This window comes from Protopterus annectens, chromosome 11.part0, assembly GCF_019279795.1.
Source record: "Protopterus annectens isolate FY-2018-M chromosome 11.part0, PAN1.0, whole genome shotgun sequence".
Taxonomy (NCBI): Eukaryota; Metazoa; Chordata; order Ceratodontiformes; family Protopteridae; genus Protopterus; species Protopterus annectens.
In genome coordinates this window covers 1,431,308,307-1,431,326,158 of record NC_056745.1, presented here as the reverse complement: position 1 = coordinate 1,431,326,158, position 17,852 = coordinate 1,431,308,307, and the positions used below count along the sequence as shown (strand labels likewise).

The 17,852-nt window shown below is 41.7% G+C and overlaps 1 protein-coding gene across 7 annotated transcripts in view; it reads left to right on the top strand.

Moving 5' to 3' along the window:
- Positions 1–17,852, top strand: part of LOC122815888 (ankyrin repeat domain-containing protein 26-like) — a 2,190,206-nt gene that overhangs the window by 1,441,846 nt on the left and 730,508 nt on the right. For all 7 annotated transcript variants that reach the window (XM_044088730.1, XM_044088728.1, XM_044088731.1 and 4 more), the window contains one exon: positions 10,275–11,243. In XM_044088730.1, coding sequence (XP_043944665.1) covers positions 10,275–11,243 — 969 coding nt within the window. The remainder of the gene's footprint in view (positions 1–10,274; positions 11,244–17,852) is intronic.

The following is a 17,852-nucleotide window of genomic DNA, read 5'->3' as shown; positions in this document are numbered from 1 at the left end:
TATACAGTAAGGGACTCTGATATGCATGTTAATGACAATGTGATGATTTATGATGGTGTGGCTAATTCTTGTTCAAACTCTAATGGAATTATTGGTTCTATAGACAATTTTGATGAAATGACAACTAAGTTTGAACCCTGTGTAATAATGAACGCAGCCCAAGATTTTAAGGTCTATAATTATTCGGGTAGAATAATAGATGTAGAGCATGCTAATCTCCTGGCAAAGGGATTCACTTTTCTTCCTAGTAGGAGGGGAAAGATAGCTGAAACACTAATAGACCTGAATTGTTTTACTCGGAAACTTAATTTGAAGGTATGGTTTAATGATAGTGGGCCTATTATGGATACACAAGGTAATAGGTTCAAAAAACCTAGTGTATTTAATCCCCCTATGAACAACCTAATAAGAGTTTATGAAAAAGTATGTGAAAAGGAGATTAGGCATGCATATAAACATAATGACAATAAAAAGTATATTAACAACCTTACCAAGAAAGAGGAGAATTTACTAATGGATTTAGCCAGGGATGTCAGTGTTCGTACAATGAAACCCGATAAGGGGAATGGAGTGGTCATTATGGACAAAGGTGATTAGCAAAATGGTATGAATGACATCTTAATGGATGGAACATATAAGGAGGTATCATTGAATGAAATACATGTATCATATAAAACATAGATTCATGTCTGCATGATATGTTTTATCAAGGGCAAATAAATGAAGAACATAATTATATGGTAAATCAACACCCCATGGTTTCAAACATATTTGGGATACCTAAAATCCACAAAGGCTTAAATAACCCTAAGTTCAGACCAGTTGTCGATGGAAAATGATTAAAAACCTGTTTTATTAGCAGGTATTTAGATTTTCATCTACAAAAAGGATGACGGTTTTTCCATATATAACAAAGGATTCTTGGCAATTTTTGGAAAGGTTGGATAAGTTAACATTAGATGAAAACATTATTATGGTTAACATTGATGTTTGTAATCTATTTTCTGTGATTCCTCACCATGAAGGTTGTGAATGGTTAGAGACCCAGTTAATTAAGACTGGAATATATGACCAGGACGACATAAATACGTTTTTTACCCTGATGGAGGTTCTAACAAACAATTACATTTACTTCGAAGGGCAATATTATAGACAGTTAACAGGAGTTGCAATGGGGGCAGCATGTTCTCCCATTTTTGCTAACTATGTTATGTCTTTCTGGGGGCAACAATATATAATGGAAGGGGCTTATTGTAGTAAAATTCAGTATTGCACTAGATTTTTGGACAATTTATTTGTTGTTTGGAAGGGTACTGTATTTGAACTTAAACAATTCCTTGAATATGTTACTACCACAGTGAATTTTTTGAAATTTACATATAATTACAATGAAACACATATTACTTATTTAGATGTGGATTTGACATTTAATAAAGAAGATAAAAAAATTGAAGTCGGCCATTTATAGGAAGCCAACCTTTTCCAATTCCTATTTGGAATTTAATAGTTGGCATTTGGCCCATCAGAAAAAAATCATTTGTAAAAGGGCAGATGGTACAGGCAGCCAGGATGGTCATCATCGAGAATTAATTTATTAATGAATTGTCCTTTATTAAACAGCTGTTTTGTAAGAGAGGGTACCCACAAGAAATGTTAAATAAAATAAGTGAAGCAGTTCAACATAAACGTAATATTGGCCTTTACAAGCCAATATTAGTAGGTGGGGATGGGTTAAGTGTAAGTTTGCAGAGTAAGGAAGGAGGTATGGAAAATAACTATTCTGTGAGCTTTATTACAACCTTCAGTTTGGACACCTGTAATGTGGTGGATATAATTCAAAACTATTGGGAAATTTTAAATTATGATTATATTGTAGGACAGAGAATTGGTAAAATGCCAAAGATAGTCTATCAGAAGGACAAATCCTTTAAGAATATCTTGGAGACAGCTGGTTATGCCAACAGTATGTATAAGCACAGAATTAAAGGGGATTTTAAGTGCAGAATATGCACTTTTTGCCCATATATATTGGAAACTGATGATCAGTATAATTTAAACAACATTCCCATAGTTATTAATAGGCATTTTAACTGTTGTAGCTCTAATGTAGTGTATGTGGCAAAGTGTCAGCAATGCCATATATTCTATGTTGGGAAAACCAGTAGGTACTTCAAAAATAGAATTGCTGAACATTTATTAGACATTAGACATGGTAGGTTGACCAATGCCTTGAGCAGGAATATCAGATAGTATAAGGAGCATAAATTTAAGTTTTTGGCCATACAGCAAGTGGCCAAAGGTCTTCAGGGTAGAAATTTGGATATTTACCTTGATATATGTGAGTTAAAATGGCAATTGCATTTAAATGCAACTGAGTACCCGGGTATTAATGAGGCCACTGCCATTACATGTGTTTTAAAATTGATGAATATTATAGGATAGAACATAATTTATACATGCTCCTTACTGAATATAAAATGTAAGTATTTGTTTTTAACATAGTTTTATGTAATTGTACACATATTTCTTTAAATTATGTGTCTTGGTTGGTTACTAAATTAATTTATTGGATAATTGCTTTAAATAAAATGCTATTTAAGGGTTGGGTGAGGATGTATCTATTGTTCTGAGGAAGCCCCTTGAAGAGGGAAGAAAGCGCGTAACTGTCATTAAAGTTTGTACGCTCCAGTTGCTGTGTCGTGCTGTGTTTGTTTGGTGAACTATTAAAGAAAACTTTTGAAGTATTTTTGTCCTAAAATCTCGGGACATTTGCCATTTTTTTAGTTTTTCTTTTCACAGGACACAACTACCTAAAGAGGGACTGTCCCTCGCAAAGAGGGACAGGAGGTAACCCTGTTCATGATATTGGCATAGGTTCCTTTGCAGGATTAAGACTTGCAGAGAAATACAGGGAAAATACTGCAGAGACACAAAAAATGGAAAATAGTTGTTATAATTTCCTTTACAGAGACCTTTCCATCAGCATCTTCTATTGAATTAAGTGCCTTACACAACTACGTTTTCCTAAAAGGGGCAATTCTTGATATTTTTTACTCACAGCTGGGGGAGTGATTGACTGTCATATGATTCCTCACTACTGAAGTAGAAAAGAGATGTAGTTCTACTTTCTTGATTCTGTCATATTTTGAATGCATTGTTGCATTATTTTCTTCCTTTGTGATTGGCTGTCAGATTTAGGATAAGCTGTGTCTTCTAGTGGGATTATTATCTGCTTTCAGTTGGATATAACTCAGTTTCTTTCTAGGCTGCCTTGGAAACTTTGTTATAATACATTAGGTGGACAGTAAAGCCCAAACCGAAGAGACAAGACAAAGATAATTCAGTCATTTGCTGTCATAGTGAACACTTCAGACAGCTTCACTTTCACCTTTTGATGTTCCTCTACAAATATTAGACTATTTTGAAGCATTGTATAAGACAGGTGTTGGCTATATTTCCATTAGAGTGCATTTTGCTACTGTTTGGGATATGCTAGATGTTCTTCTATTCTTCTACTGCAGTATTCCTAACATAAGGGAGTTGGCTGCCAAGGCGACGACCTGACGTCGACCAGTATACCATAGTCTTTTACTACCTAATGTGTGCGGTATGTCTGACATGGGCCATCAACAGAAGTGGGCCATAAAAGAGATGTATGCATGCACCACCCTCAGAACTTCTTTGCTGCCAATCCTAGATGTCACTGTTCTGTCGGAACCATGATTTTCTGAGATAAGTACCCTATGTGGAAAACCCTTTTTGTAGTTTTTGCTACCTTTTTCTTTACTGAGGTTCATGTTATCCAGAAAGGGGAAGTGTGACTATGGATGACAGATTCCACATAAAGATAGTCATATGCAGTGCTTTTTTACCTCAGCCCTCAGCATGACCACAAAACCTGTTCCATTTGCCAATCCTTTGTACCGAAGACCCTCTGAAGTTGGTTATCCTGCCTCATGATCTACCTAGAAAACCACCGCCTCAAGATTCTAGTAAAGAGCACGATGGGGTCCCCTCCAGACCCGATGACCAAGCCTACAAAATGAAAAGCAAAAAACATAGGCCCGAAACCAAAGCTGCACCTCTCGAGTCAGACATATCTCCAGAAGCACATGAGAGCTCAAAGACGTGCACTGACTAGAATATGGACCCACAGGCCAAGCCTGCTTTACAGGCCATCTTGGCTCCAGATGTTTGCACATACAGAGAGCCTTCTCAGATGCTGCCCTCGAATGTCCAGGGAGAATCGATGCTTATTGTGTCAGAGGACCCTAGGTGAGTAACCCAAATAATCATTAGGAAGGATGTTGACTCAGACATTGTGGAATGTATACCTACATCTAGCCCTCCTTCTTTGCACCACATAGATACATCTACAAAGAAAAAACAAAAAAAACAAGTATGTCTCTCCACCTTCCGACCCAGAGAAGGACTGGCTGAACTTCTGACAAGGCCTCTTTAAGGCCTTTATGGCACTTAGGCCTACGTCACGTCATTCTGCTTCATCTCCAGACTGGTCTGTTTCCCCTCAGAAGAGACCTAGGCCCCAACCTACTTCTGATGAAGATTCCTCTTCTGAAGAAGAGGATGAGGATTTGGATTATTCCTCCCAAATCTCTTCCCCATTGGATTATGCCTCCCCTGAAGAGAATTCCAATGGGACAGATTCCCCCATGAAAGAGATTTCTTTTGGTGAGACTATTTCCAAAATGCATGACCACTTCATATGGGACACTGCAGAGATGTCTGATGTCCAGAAGCATTACTATGACTTCCTTCAGGTACAGACCCCTAGTCCTTCAGCCATCCTTCTTGTAATTCCCATCTTTTTGGATGCTTTTGCATCCATTTCCCCCCACACAGACTCCTAGCCTCCAGCTCCCCAAAAGCCAGGCAGGTACTGCAATGTACCCAAGGACTGCCAATTTCTCTTCAGGGCCCTTGCTGCAGATCCTTCTGTAATTTCACTTACCTCTGATAAGGCCTCCAGGTCACTTTCTTCTTCCTCCCTGCTGAGGTAGTAATAAAATCTATACCTTAGCTACCCTGGCCTTCAGAGCATTAAACTGTCACACACACTTGACCAAGTACAACTTGAAACTCCTTTCCCAAATTTCCAAGCTGGTTTCAGACATGCCTGATTCTGATAATAAGGCATTAGCATTCACTGTCCTTGCCACCTCTTCTCAGGGAGCCAGACATTTTATCAGGTGCACCTGTGATGCTGTAGAGGCCTCCTCTGGAGCTGCTGCTGCTGCTTCCTCATCCTCTCTCCTTGCCACCTGTTCTCAGGGAGCCAGACATTCTATCAGGTGCACCTGTGATGCTGTAGAGGGCTCCTCTGGAGCTGCTGCTGCTGCTTCCTCATCCTCTCTCCTTGCCACCTCTTCTCAGGGAGCCAGACATTCTATCAGGTGCACCTGTGATGCTGTAGAGGGCTCCTCTGGAGCTGCCACTTCCTCATCCTCTCTCTTTGCCACCTCTTCTCAGGGACCCAGACATTCTATCTGGTGCACCTGTGATGCTGTAGAGGCCTCTTCTGGAGCTGCCACTTCCTCTTCTGCCCTCAGAACATTTGCCTGGCTTAGGTTTCAGCCTCTACCTGAGGAAATCAAGGCAAAACTAATGGTTGCCCCCTTGGACAATACCGCCCTTTTTGGGAAACCTTCAGCAGAGCTCTTTAATTTTCTGCAGGAAAAAAGCAAAGAACTTAAGGACCTTAAGCACATTCTGGCATCCCTTGTGCCTAAATTTCATAGCAATTACCCTGCAAAACAAAGTTTCATATGCAGGCAATCGAGTGGCCCACAGTCTAGAACTTAAAAAAGGCCTAAGAAGACCCAGCAGTTTTCTTCTTCCTTAGCCTCTGCTTCCCATATAACCAAACAGCCCTTTCCTGATTGGATGGGCTCCTCTTCATGACTCTTGCACAACGAAGCCCCATTTCTCAATGCCTTCCCCTCCCTTTCTGGGAACACATCACTCAGGACTCATGGGTGCTAAGCATCATCAAGAGGGGGTACTTCGTGGTTTGGCCCAGGGTGTCAACCTTTAGAGGAATTCCGTTACCACCAAAAAATCAGCCCCCCCCTTTCCCTCCAGTCCTACAAGAATGCTTACAACAGGGCACTATAGAACTTGTTCCCCAAGGGGAAGAGGCTTTTACTCTTACCTTTTCCTAGTTCCCAGAAAGGAAAGACCAATTCTGGACGTCTCATACCTCAATGACTTCCTCATAGTTCCTTCTTTCAAAATGTTAGCCTTACAAACACTATTTCCCCTTATCCTGCCTCAGGCATTTCTTGCTCCATAGATATCAAGGATGCCTACCTCCATATTCCCATCCACCCCAGATATGGGAGATTCCTACGATTTTCTCTGGGATTCTCGCACTGTCAGTTCTCAGCTTTGCCTTTTGGACTTTTCACAACTCCAGAGTTCTTCACAAAATGTCTAGCCCCACTAGTAGCCTTTTATAGGCTCCAAGGGATCTTAATTTACCCATACCTGGACGACCTCTTAATCCAAGCCACTTCTCAAGCATAATTGAAGAAATCTCTCCAAAATGGCAATTGCCATTCTGCAAAGCCTGAGATTTACCATCAACTTCAAGAAATCATCCCTGGACCCAGCCCAAGATCTCATATTTCTGGGCTGCAGATTCCAAACCCTGAGCATTATAGTGTCTCTCCCACTGTCAAAGGCACATGAGATCTCCCTAATCTTTGCAGAGATACTCCACTGAAATCAGATGTCTGCTAGACAATTCCTCAGAATCTTGGGGCTGATGGCATCCACCATTCCAATGCTTCCTCTTGGAAGGCTTCATGTGAGGGAACTCCAATGGTTCCTCAAATCAGTATGGTGTCAACATGCTCACCCTCTAGAACACCTAATTCCTTTACTCCCATGTCTCAAGAAGGAGCTCCAGTGGTGGATTTCACATCTGTCTCTAAATCCAGGTCCCCCCATTCACGCTGTGCTGCCAACTCTGGTGCTATTCACAGATGCATCGGCCACAGGTTGGGGGCAGCCTTAGACCTCCACTTGACTCCAGGAAAATGGTTTCCCTACCAAAGGAAGGACCACATAAATGTGAGAGAAATGAGAGCATTAATTTTTGCCCTCCAAACCTTCAAGTCACTTTTCACACCAGGGAGATTACATGGACACACAGATAATATGACAGCCTTATGGTACATAAACAAGCAGAGGGGTACCAGATCCTATCTCCTGTGCAGACTAGCTGTGCAAGTCTGGGATCTAGCTCACCTCCTTGATATATCCCTCCAGGCGGTGTACATCTCCAGCCAGAATACTGTGGCGGACACCCTAAGCAGATCCAGAACACAAGCCCACGAATAGTTGCTTCACAGGGATGTGTTTCTGGACATTGTCCACCAGTGGGGTATTCCAGAGATAGACTTGTTTGCCTTCCCCATGAACAAACAGCTCTCTCATTTTTGTGCCAGGGAATACCATCCTCAGACATGGGGAGTGGACGCCCTTTCAATTTCCTGGAAGGGGAAATTCCTATATGCATTCCCTCCCTTTCCAATCATTCCGAAAGTCCTGTTGAAAATCCAACAAGACAAGCCAAAAATCTTGCTGGTGACTCCCTATTAACCAAGACAGCATTGGTTCCCTCTTCTCTACCACCTAGCCAAGGGCAACCACCACAAGTTACCCCACAGAGTAGACTTACTAACACAGAACAAGGGCTCACTCCTCCACCCACATTTGGAAACCCTTCAACTGGCCCTGTGGGGGATAGAGCCCTGATCCCATTCAGACACCTTTACTATGAGGATGTGCTTCAGGTCCTGCAGGAGACCAGGAAGTCTACTACTAGAAAGTCTTACCTCTCCAAATGGAAAATGTTCTCCATCTGGTGTCTGTCTTGGAACCAGGACCCACTGAGCCTGTGGTCCTGTCCTATTTTTGTGATTTGCTTAATACAGGATTAGCATACTCTTCCATTAAAGCCTATTTGTCAGCTGTCTCTGCCTGTCTGCCACTAGCCCCTCCCTTAGCTTCCAGATTCAAAGCTAAACAATTCCTGAAAGGCGTCCTTCATATCAGGCCCTCACAGGAAACCTGTGACTCCACCCTGGGACTTAAACTTTGTGTTAGAGAAATTAACTCAAGCACCCTTTGAACCTGCTTCTTCTAGTTCACTCATACGCTGCACTTGGATAACGGTTTTCCTGGTTGCCCTTACCTCTACCAGGCAAGTCTCAGAGTTACAAGCAGTTATGGCCTCCCCTCTTATCTTTCCATAAAAACAGGATCTTCTCGTGGACCAAAACCTCCTTCATGCCAACGGTTCTCAATGAATTGTCCCTGAACCAGGCAATTCACCTACTTACTTTCTTCGGGTCTATATTAGAAGACCGACTGTTTAGGTGATTGAACACCTAAACATCGATCTTCTAATATCGAACCGTACAATGTCGAACATCCCAGGGAAATACATCCCTCAGCCACAACACAAAAAACATTACTTTACATCTAAATTAAGTGGGGGGCTTCACCCCCACACCCCCCACCTGGGGGGCTATGCCCCCACACCCCCTTAACTAAATATACCAACTCCAAGATCACTCAACAGTAGGGAAGTAGCAAACTCCGACGAACGGCCAAGGGAAATCTTTCCCTGCGTTAAATCGGCTATTCGGCGTTTTTTTGCTTTCGATATTTGAAGATCAATGTTTAGGTGTTCGATCACCTAAACATTCGGACTTCTAATATAGACCCACTTTCTTCTCCTCCCACCAGAACAGCAGTGAGAGGATCCTGCACACCCTGGATATACACAGATAACTTAGGTTCTACTTACATAAGGAAAACAGAGCAATTATTTGTGTCTTCCCATCCCAGAGCTCTGAGATTGCCTTTGTCCAAACAGACCATCTCAAATTGGATATCCAAATCTATTGCCTTTTGCTACTCTTATCATGGTAAAGTTCTTCCTGACTCAGTCAAAGCTCACTCTACCAGGGTAATATCATCCTCAGTGGCTTAGATACCAGCTCTATACTAGAGGCTACTACTTGGACATCTGTCCACACCTTCACTAAACTCTGTAAGCTGGACTCCATCTCCAGATCCAGGGCAGGGTTTGCCAGGGCCATTCTCCATGGCTTCCTAGAAAATACATCTGCCACTTCCTCATCCCTTTCCTTATGAGCTTTTTACTCTCCCTTATGTCAGAAATACTGCAACAGAAGAATAGCAGAACATAGACTTGTTGTGTAAGAACTTACCATAACGACAGATGTCCTCTTCTCTTTTGCAGTATTCCAGCCCTCCCTCTGTCCTCCACTTCCTGGCTTTCTTGGATGAATTGATCCTTATTCCATTAGACTGTCTCTCTGACTGGGGCTTCAGTTCTAAGGGTAGTGCCAATGTATGTCTCTTTATGGCCAACATCTGCTGAAGGACCAGGTCAAATGTACCACGAACCTCAGGCAGTAAAAGACTTTGGTATACTGGCCGATGTTGGGTCGTTTTCTTGTTTTCGTTTTGCTTGCTCCAAAAAGAAATTCAGAAGGTCTAGGCCTGAAACATTGTCTGCCTGTTTGAACTCAAGTACACCCATTAAAGTGTTACAAGAACCCGCGGTATCCCCGCTCACTTCTCAGGCTTCTGCTACTGCAACCCATCCGGAGGGCAATATGGTGTTTGATATGAATAATCATACAGATACTGTTGAGAAAGGTGATCCAAGGCACAGCATTTCTGAAGGACCAGAGGGCATACCTCAAATCCTGGTTAGAGATGAAGTGCCTGGATCCTTGTTTGAGATATGCCAGAGTTGTATCCACCTTGCTTTGTAAGAGCAGCTATCACCCCTAGGAGGAAAAGAAACAAAAGACAAAGAATATTTCACTTTCATAGACACATCAAGAAAAGGAATGGATCAAATTTTCACAGGGCCTATACAAGGCCGTTTTCTCTTTCAAGCCTCCTTCCTTTCTTTGTACCTTCTCTCCCTCTTTCCCTCATCACCTCCCATTTACATTGTATCAGAAAAATGATGATCATCAGGAGAGATATTAGCTAGAAGTTCAGAAAAATGTGATATTGCATTCTGATATCTGTGGTGGAGTGAAGTCCCAGAATATGCTGCAAGACACATCCTTAAAGATGCAGTGTGTTTTTTAAAAGCTTCTAAACATACAGTAAAGATTGTTTTGTTTTAATAAGAAATGTTTACATTGCTTTATTTAGCCATACTATTTATAGTAATGTTTTGTTTTTTAATCCTGTAGGTTGTCACTCAGCTGACTGAGGTCACTGACAGAGAAAAAGATTTTTCACACCAGAATCGTATGCTTCAAGATGAAATTTCAGTACTACGGCTGGAGCTTGAACGAGTTCGGGCACGCAGCCAGGATGAAGAGGGCAAATATATGAACGAGAATGAAACCTTGAAAGAGAAAGCTGAAGACTTGAAAAGAGACTTGAAATTAAGCGAAGAAGCCTTAACTCAAACAATTTTTCAGTTCAATGGGCAGCTTAATGCATTAAAGTCAGAAAACACTAAGCTGAATACTAAACTTGAGAATGAAAAACAAAACAGAGAGAAAGCTGAGACTGAATTAGATTCGGTTCGGTCACAATTAACATCTGCTGTCCAGGAGATGGAGAGATGTCAGACAGCAAAAACTGACATTGAACGTGCTTTACAGAGGGAGCGTGATGATGGACTTCATTCTCAAGACAAGCTGAACCAAGAAATTTCCAAACTCCATGAGATGAATAAACATATATCCCTGCAGCTTAGTAAAGCTGAAACAAAGGTAAGCAGTCTTGAGAATGATCTCCACCGATCTACACTTTCTGTAACAGAGAAAACATTACTTTTAGAAAGTGCTCAAAGGGACCTTAGCCAAAACCAGTCTCGAGTTAAAGAGGTAGAGAATTTGTTGCAGCTAGAGAAAGACCAAGTTAGTAAGTATAATGTTCGGCAAGAATCACTGCAGGAAAGGCTTGCTCAGATTCAGAGTGAAAACATGCTGCTGCGGCAACAACTAGAAGATGCCCAAAATAAGGGGATTATCAAGGAGAAGGCTGTAAGTGACGTCCAAGACAAGTTTAGTGACATCTTCACGAAGCTTCGAACTGACAGTGAGAGGCAAGTCCATATGGTGGAAGACAGGAACAAAGAACTGATAAATAAAAACAATGAACTTAGAGAACAGGTACACAGATATGAAAATGAGAAAGCAGAGAGAGAGGTAGGTATCCCAATTGACTCTTTAATGTAAATGAAGATGATTTGTTTACATGTGTAAAAATTTACTTGTGTACTGACTAGATCTTATTTCAGGAATACTTTTGAAACAGACCAGCCAGTAGGATTTACATATTTTCAGGCCCAGTATTTTGTAAAAAGTCATCATTACCATTGTAAATGGGTGACACTTCTCATGGTCCAGGCTGACAATAACTATATTTGTAAGGTGAATTCATTGACATTGTGACACCCCTGCGCTGAGCCAGTAACCAAGGAGCCTCAATCCTCACCACTGGCAACAGTGAGGGATGTACACAATGGGAGGATGACAAGTACACACACAGAAAAGTGCAGTTTCCTTAAGAGCACACAGAGTTTACAGTCAGTCTGGGGCTGGTTTATCCCTCTCTCTCTGCAGATCCCCAATAAGACTCCCCACTGGCACAGCTATAGGGTTGAGATCTCAGCCGAGGGGCCAAGCTAAGACCCCCAGCACTCTCTCTGTCCAACCAGTGCTTTATGTTCCTGCCCAAGTACGGACACACACACACACACACGCACACGCACACGCACACACACACACACACACACACACACACACACCCACACACACCTGGGGAAGGTTGGCACAGGTTTACTAACTATGCCCCTTTTTGCCCAGACTATAAGGTAGTACCAGCTGCCACCTGCCACCCTTACTTATCAGCTGCTATAAGGCCCTTACAAAGGGTGTCCATTCCTAACTGTGTAATGTTACTATTATCCAAACAGTAGTTTTGAGCAAGACTTGCAAGGCTGTTTAGGAGTGGCCTGAACAATGTCACCAGATACATATGCAAGTACGCTAAGAGCTTAAATATCACTAAACAAACCAGCCACAATTAAAAGGTTTAAATATATTTAATAATAAATAATAAAAGAACAAGACAATACTCAGAAAACAAACGCAGTTACTTCAGAGTTCAAAATCACAGGAAATATTTTAAAACAACATTGCAGGACAGTCTCAAATGAATACAGAAAATGTCTAAACTAATCTTTACTATATTCCTATCTATATTTAAGAGAGATAATATGCCATAAGTCTTACTTACAGACAACATGCAGGCAGAAGTGCTGAGTGGATGTTTCTAGGTCCAAGACAAGGTACAAAATGCATAGTCTCTCTCTGGAAGAGTTCTTAAATTAATATCAAACATTACTGCTGGGTTAGCTTGGATGACATCACTCTTTGTCACCTGACTTCAGCTTCCAGGCTAAAACAGAAACTAAGAATTTGAATATCTCTGTGTGAGAATATATATCTCTCAGAAGTTTGCAGAACTTGGAAGTCGTAAAAGAATAAAACTCTTTTACATTTGAAACCTAGTAATTTCTGTTTCAAGACAATACAAAAGCTTCTTAAAACCTAGTAATTATTTCAGTTTCAAGACAATGCAAATGCTTCAAGCTCTAGACATTGTGTCTGCCATTGAACTGAAACTAAGAGATAACACAATCGTAAAATATTTTAATTTCAACTTATTTTCTTGAAGTTTGCAAGTTAACTTTGTATGCTCCCTCTTCTCCTTTTAAAACTTACATTTGCACAGGTATGTAGTTTATATACATTTCTATTCTTTTCCAGTAGGGTACACCGTGGACACATCCTTGAAGCTCAGTACTGTACAAACCCTGTTCAACACACAGTTCTGCACCAGTGGTTTAATATACACATAACATATAGTTTTCTTACATTTGTAAGACAAGCATATGAATCATATTAATATTCACAAATGACATAGAATTATTTACAAAATTCCAGATAGCTAAGCTGGCAGTGTCACCGTCATCTTCCCCAGATGTTTCTTGCCTATATCATTTCCTGAATCTCCTGCTTGAGCATTTATAGGAAGGTGCCTACATTCCTTGTCTTCCCAAAAGAAAAGTGTACTCCTAAGCTGTCCAAGCATGTGACTTGCCCATGTGTTTATCAAATACTGGAGCCAAGATCATTAACTGCTTTGCTTTTCCAGCCTTATACCATCTTATGACATATCTAGCTGCCTGTGGTCCCAGTAGTTTAAAGTCTCAGTCAGCTGAAGCTTGAAGACTTTTTGGAGACTAAGTTGTGAGGCAGTCAGAGGAAAAACCTTCACTCAGTAGTGTTTGGAATATGTTGCAATCTGCTAGACCAAGGACACCTGGCCTGAGACTGAGAGGTACCACTCCCAAAACTTAGCTCCTCTTTGAACTACAAAGGTTCCACAGACTTTAGCATCTCACCAGTTGTCTTTATTAGCAGAAGGTTGATTCCTGGTTCTTAATTACTGGATTTACCTTTTCAGTGAGAGAAATAGCAAAGAATATTTTCTCTGTCCTTCACGTTGGGTTGCAAGTTCAGGGTAGAATTTCTAGTGGATGCTAACTCTCCCCACTTATCTTGTACTTCACGTAAGAGATTCATGTTAGGATTCAGACACTTGATAGAAGAACAGAGGCCTAATTCTGATTCTTACATGTTTTTCATTCATTGGTGCCTTTCCTCAAGCTTCAGTTTCATGCTTTCAAAGGGTAACTGACATATGACCTTTTACACACTGATAACAAATGTGTGGCTTTATAGGCATTTGCCAGCGACTGCCCAGCACATTGTACTTTCTTTTGAGATAGGTATATAACTTCTTTCAAAGTGTGAGAAAAGCAGCACAAATCCAGAAAATGTCTGTATGTAAGTGTCATCAGAAGTTTTGAAAAATCATCTAAGTAAGGAAGTTTTCGGTCACTGGGTTTATACTAGCCCACCTTCTACATTTAGACTAATGTATTGACACTTTGCAGGAATATTACGTTGCATACATTACTTTATATCTTTATATCTGAAAATGCTTGCTTACTCTCTTGTGAGTTGTTTCCATCTTCCAGCATGATTGAATAGCCACTGCTACCTGCTGAGTTTTTAGGGTGAAGGGGAGGAAATAGAAAGTAGGTTGCCAGATCTTTCTTGCATATCACACATACATGCACTCACACCTATGGGCAATTTTGACTCCCTAATACACCTCACTGCATGTCTTTGGAATGTGGGAAGAAACCAGAGCAGCCAGAGGAAACCCATGCAAATACACTGATGAGAGTCATTACATATCTTTCTTTGAAATTTCCTTTTATTTTTTTCAAATTATTTCTGAGATATGGTTTTGTATTACTAATTACCACCAGCCCACTTATTTGACTCCTCTATTGTTGCCATTAAGTTCAGAAAACATGTTCATTAAACTGCATTTGATATTTCTCTGGCTAACAGACTGTATTCTTATCATACTGTTAGTTTGCTGTTATAAAATCAGAAAAAGACTTATTTCTCTGTAAAGACATATTTTCTGTAATTTCAAAATTTACAGAAAAAAAAACACAAATTTCTATTTGTTCTGAAAGAGATAGACATATCTGAGATTGTGCTGTATTTTACCCCAAGAGTTATATTAGTAAATGGAAAAAAAAAAAAAAATATCCTTGTTTTCCCGCTTTTCTGAACTAGAATAGTCCAGTCTTCAGATTTTGCTGATCTCTGGGCTTTGTCTTGGTTCCTGTGCTATCCATACCCTTATTTGGATAAGAGGAAGCTTCTTTGTTCACCAGTGGGAGTGGGGAGCACTGAGCAACCTATTTGTCCCTAGAGGATTGGTTCCAGCCCAGCAACTTGTAGTTTATTGGCCATTTTGGGTCAATTCCTGGCGCTTTTCAACCCCCTGCTATAAAGCCCGCTTTTGCGCGCTTTAGCGCATTTTAGCGCAAAGTTGCTCATAGAGCAGCATCGGGCAGCGCCGGTTAATCAAGTTTAAACTATTTCTGGCTCCGTAAAGTCTGCTCTTCAATTTTTCCCTTAGAACTGTTCTACTTGCAATCTATACAGCCTATACTCTATCTGAAAAGCTCAGCACTTGCTCCTAAAGCATCTCTTTATACAAGTAAAGCACTCTTAAATAAAAGAAAGTACTTCATTCACCTAAATTCCCTTGATTACCCATTTCCCTATAAGTCCTTTCTGACTCAGTTACACAGCAATCTTTTTCACTATTTCTAGCATGTCGAAGGGTCAGTTGCTAGCGTCCTCTCCTGTTCAGCTGGTGAATCTGGGAATCTTGAGGCAATGTTACAATTGCCTCATGTACACGGACAACCCTCTCCTCCTCCCAACAAATACAAATATATGCGAGAGATGCAACTATATAGCCAAACTGGAGGCTGAGCTCTCTCAATTCAGTACTGGCAAGACCAGTCAGGAGGAGAAGGTAACCACGCACACCACAAACCCAGTCTCACATAGAACTATCACAACTGCAAACCAAACACATAAACATACTCGGAGGCGCTGATTAAAAATCTGCCAAAACAACAGAGGCCTCCAAAGCAGACACCCAAGCAACCGCCACCTCAAGACATAGCACATGCAACACATAGTTCACAAAGTCAGTGTGCTAAACAGTCACAGCCCTTAAGGCCAAACAACATGCCAGACACACTTGTAATAGGTGACTCCATAGTCAGACACACTGACGTACCGCTCACCAGACTGAACAAGGAGAGGGTCACAGTAAGCTGCCTGTCGGGAGCTAGAATCCGCCACATAACACAAGCACTCAGGTCACTCCACAGCAAGTACAAATATGACTCAGTCATTGTACATGCGGTGTGAACGACCTGAGACGTACCTCCCTGGACTACATGAAAAGGGACATAGAGGAGCTCTCTGATTATGTAGCCCAGGCCGGTATGACCCTGACCCTGAGCAGCATCTTACCCTCACCAAGAATGATGCCACAGTACAAAGACAAAATGATCAGTTTTAACAATTGGCTTAATTACTGGTGTCATTCTAAGGGGATCAATGTCTGTCTGCTTGGGATGACATGCTTGACAAGCCACGCTGCCGCAAGGACGGCTTGCACCTGTCACCCTGGGCTTCGGATATTGGCCAAGGCTCTTGCCACCCCATAGTGCCTTTTTAGGCAAGGTTCAAAGGACAAACCTACCTCCTAGAAAACACAAGTGGAAAAAACTAAGGGTAATGCTGCTCAATGCCAGAAGTCTAAACCTCAAGATGCATGCCCTCGAAGCCCTCCTCAGTATGGAGAACATCGATGTCTGTGCAGTGACTGAAACCTGGTTCAAGGCTCCTGAGAGCACCCCAGCATTATCAGGTTTTACCTCATATCATGCTTTCCGGCCCCAAAACTTGGACGAACCACAAAAGGAGGGAGTATCCATATTCATCAAAGATACCCACACCTCCAGGTTAGTGGCAACGCACGAAGCATCGGAGACCATCCAGGTGCAACTAACCATAGGCAAAACAGCCTTACAGTTTGTAGCATGCTACAGACCACCCTCTCAAACTCAGGAACCCCACACAGCCTTCCTGAAGACACTGGAGAGTATGAATGTCTCTACAAATACCATCATATTGGGAGACTTCAACTACCCAAACATAGACTGGGAACATTACTCAAGCCCCAACACCCTAGCCCAAAGGTTCCTAGAATTCATAAACTCTAATGCAATGGAACAACTGGTCACCATTCCCACAAGAGTAGACAATATACTAGACCTGATCATCACAAACATGGGGACAAAATGCTCCACACCAGAAGTATATCCCTCTTTGGTAAGATCAGACCATAAATTAATCTCACTGGAAATCCACATCCCACCCCACCCCTACAAAAATGACCACAGTGAAGAACTTCTCAAAAGCCAACTTCCCACTTCTTAAAACTGAAGTGGTATCCTTCAAGGCCCCTGGGCCAGTGGAAACCACAACCCACACTGCTGAATCCTTTGCAAATACCTTCTACGGGCACCTTCAAGAATGCATGGATCATGCAATCCCAAATAAAATCAAGACCCATTCCCCCAAAGGCAGGCGCCCGGTCTGGTGGACCCCAGCCATAAACAAACTCTACAACAGGAGGAGGAAGCTACTACATGACAGAGCAAAATCCCTAAAAGGGAAGGCATCTCTGATCAGTACTAGCAAAAGCTACGATCACTCATAAAATCATCCAAGGCCAACTTTGAGAGAAAAATCAAAAGACACAAAAGACAATCACAAGGCCTTCTTTAGCTATGTTAGAAACCTGGGTGGAAACTCCCAGATATGCTCAGAGTTAGTCCAAAATGACACAAAATACACTGAACCCACTGACATTGCCAACATTCTGGCAGACAGGTTCAGTGCAAATTCTCCTCCCCTCCCCCAAAGGAGAAATAACTATCCCAGCAGAGTGTAGCCTCCCAAACATCTCAGATGCCCAGGTGAGAGCTGCCCTCTCTAAAGCTAAAAACACAGCATCAATGGGACCGGACGGTGTCCCGGGCTGTGTGCTACATGAACTCAAGAGGAACTAAACCCACACATAAGGCTGCTGTTTAATCTTAGCCTTACTACAGGATACGTACCCAAAGAGTGGCGTACGGCGACAGTGGTACCACTTCACAAAGGCGGTGCTTCTACAGACCCTGGAAATTACCGCCCCATAAGCTTGACGAGCCTGGTCTGCAAAGCTATGGAGAGGATCATTATGGAACTCATAAACAAAGACATTGGGGACCTACAGACATTGGATCC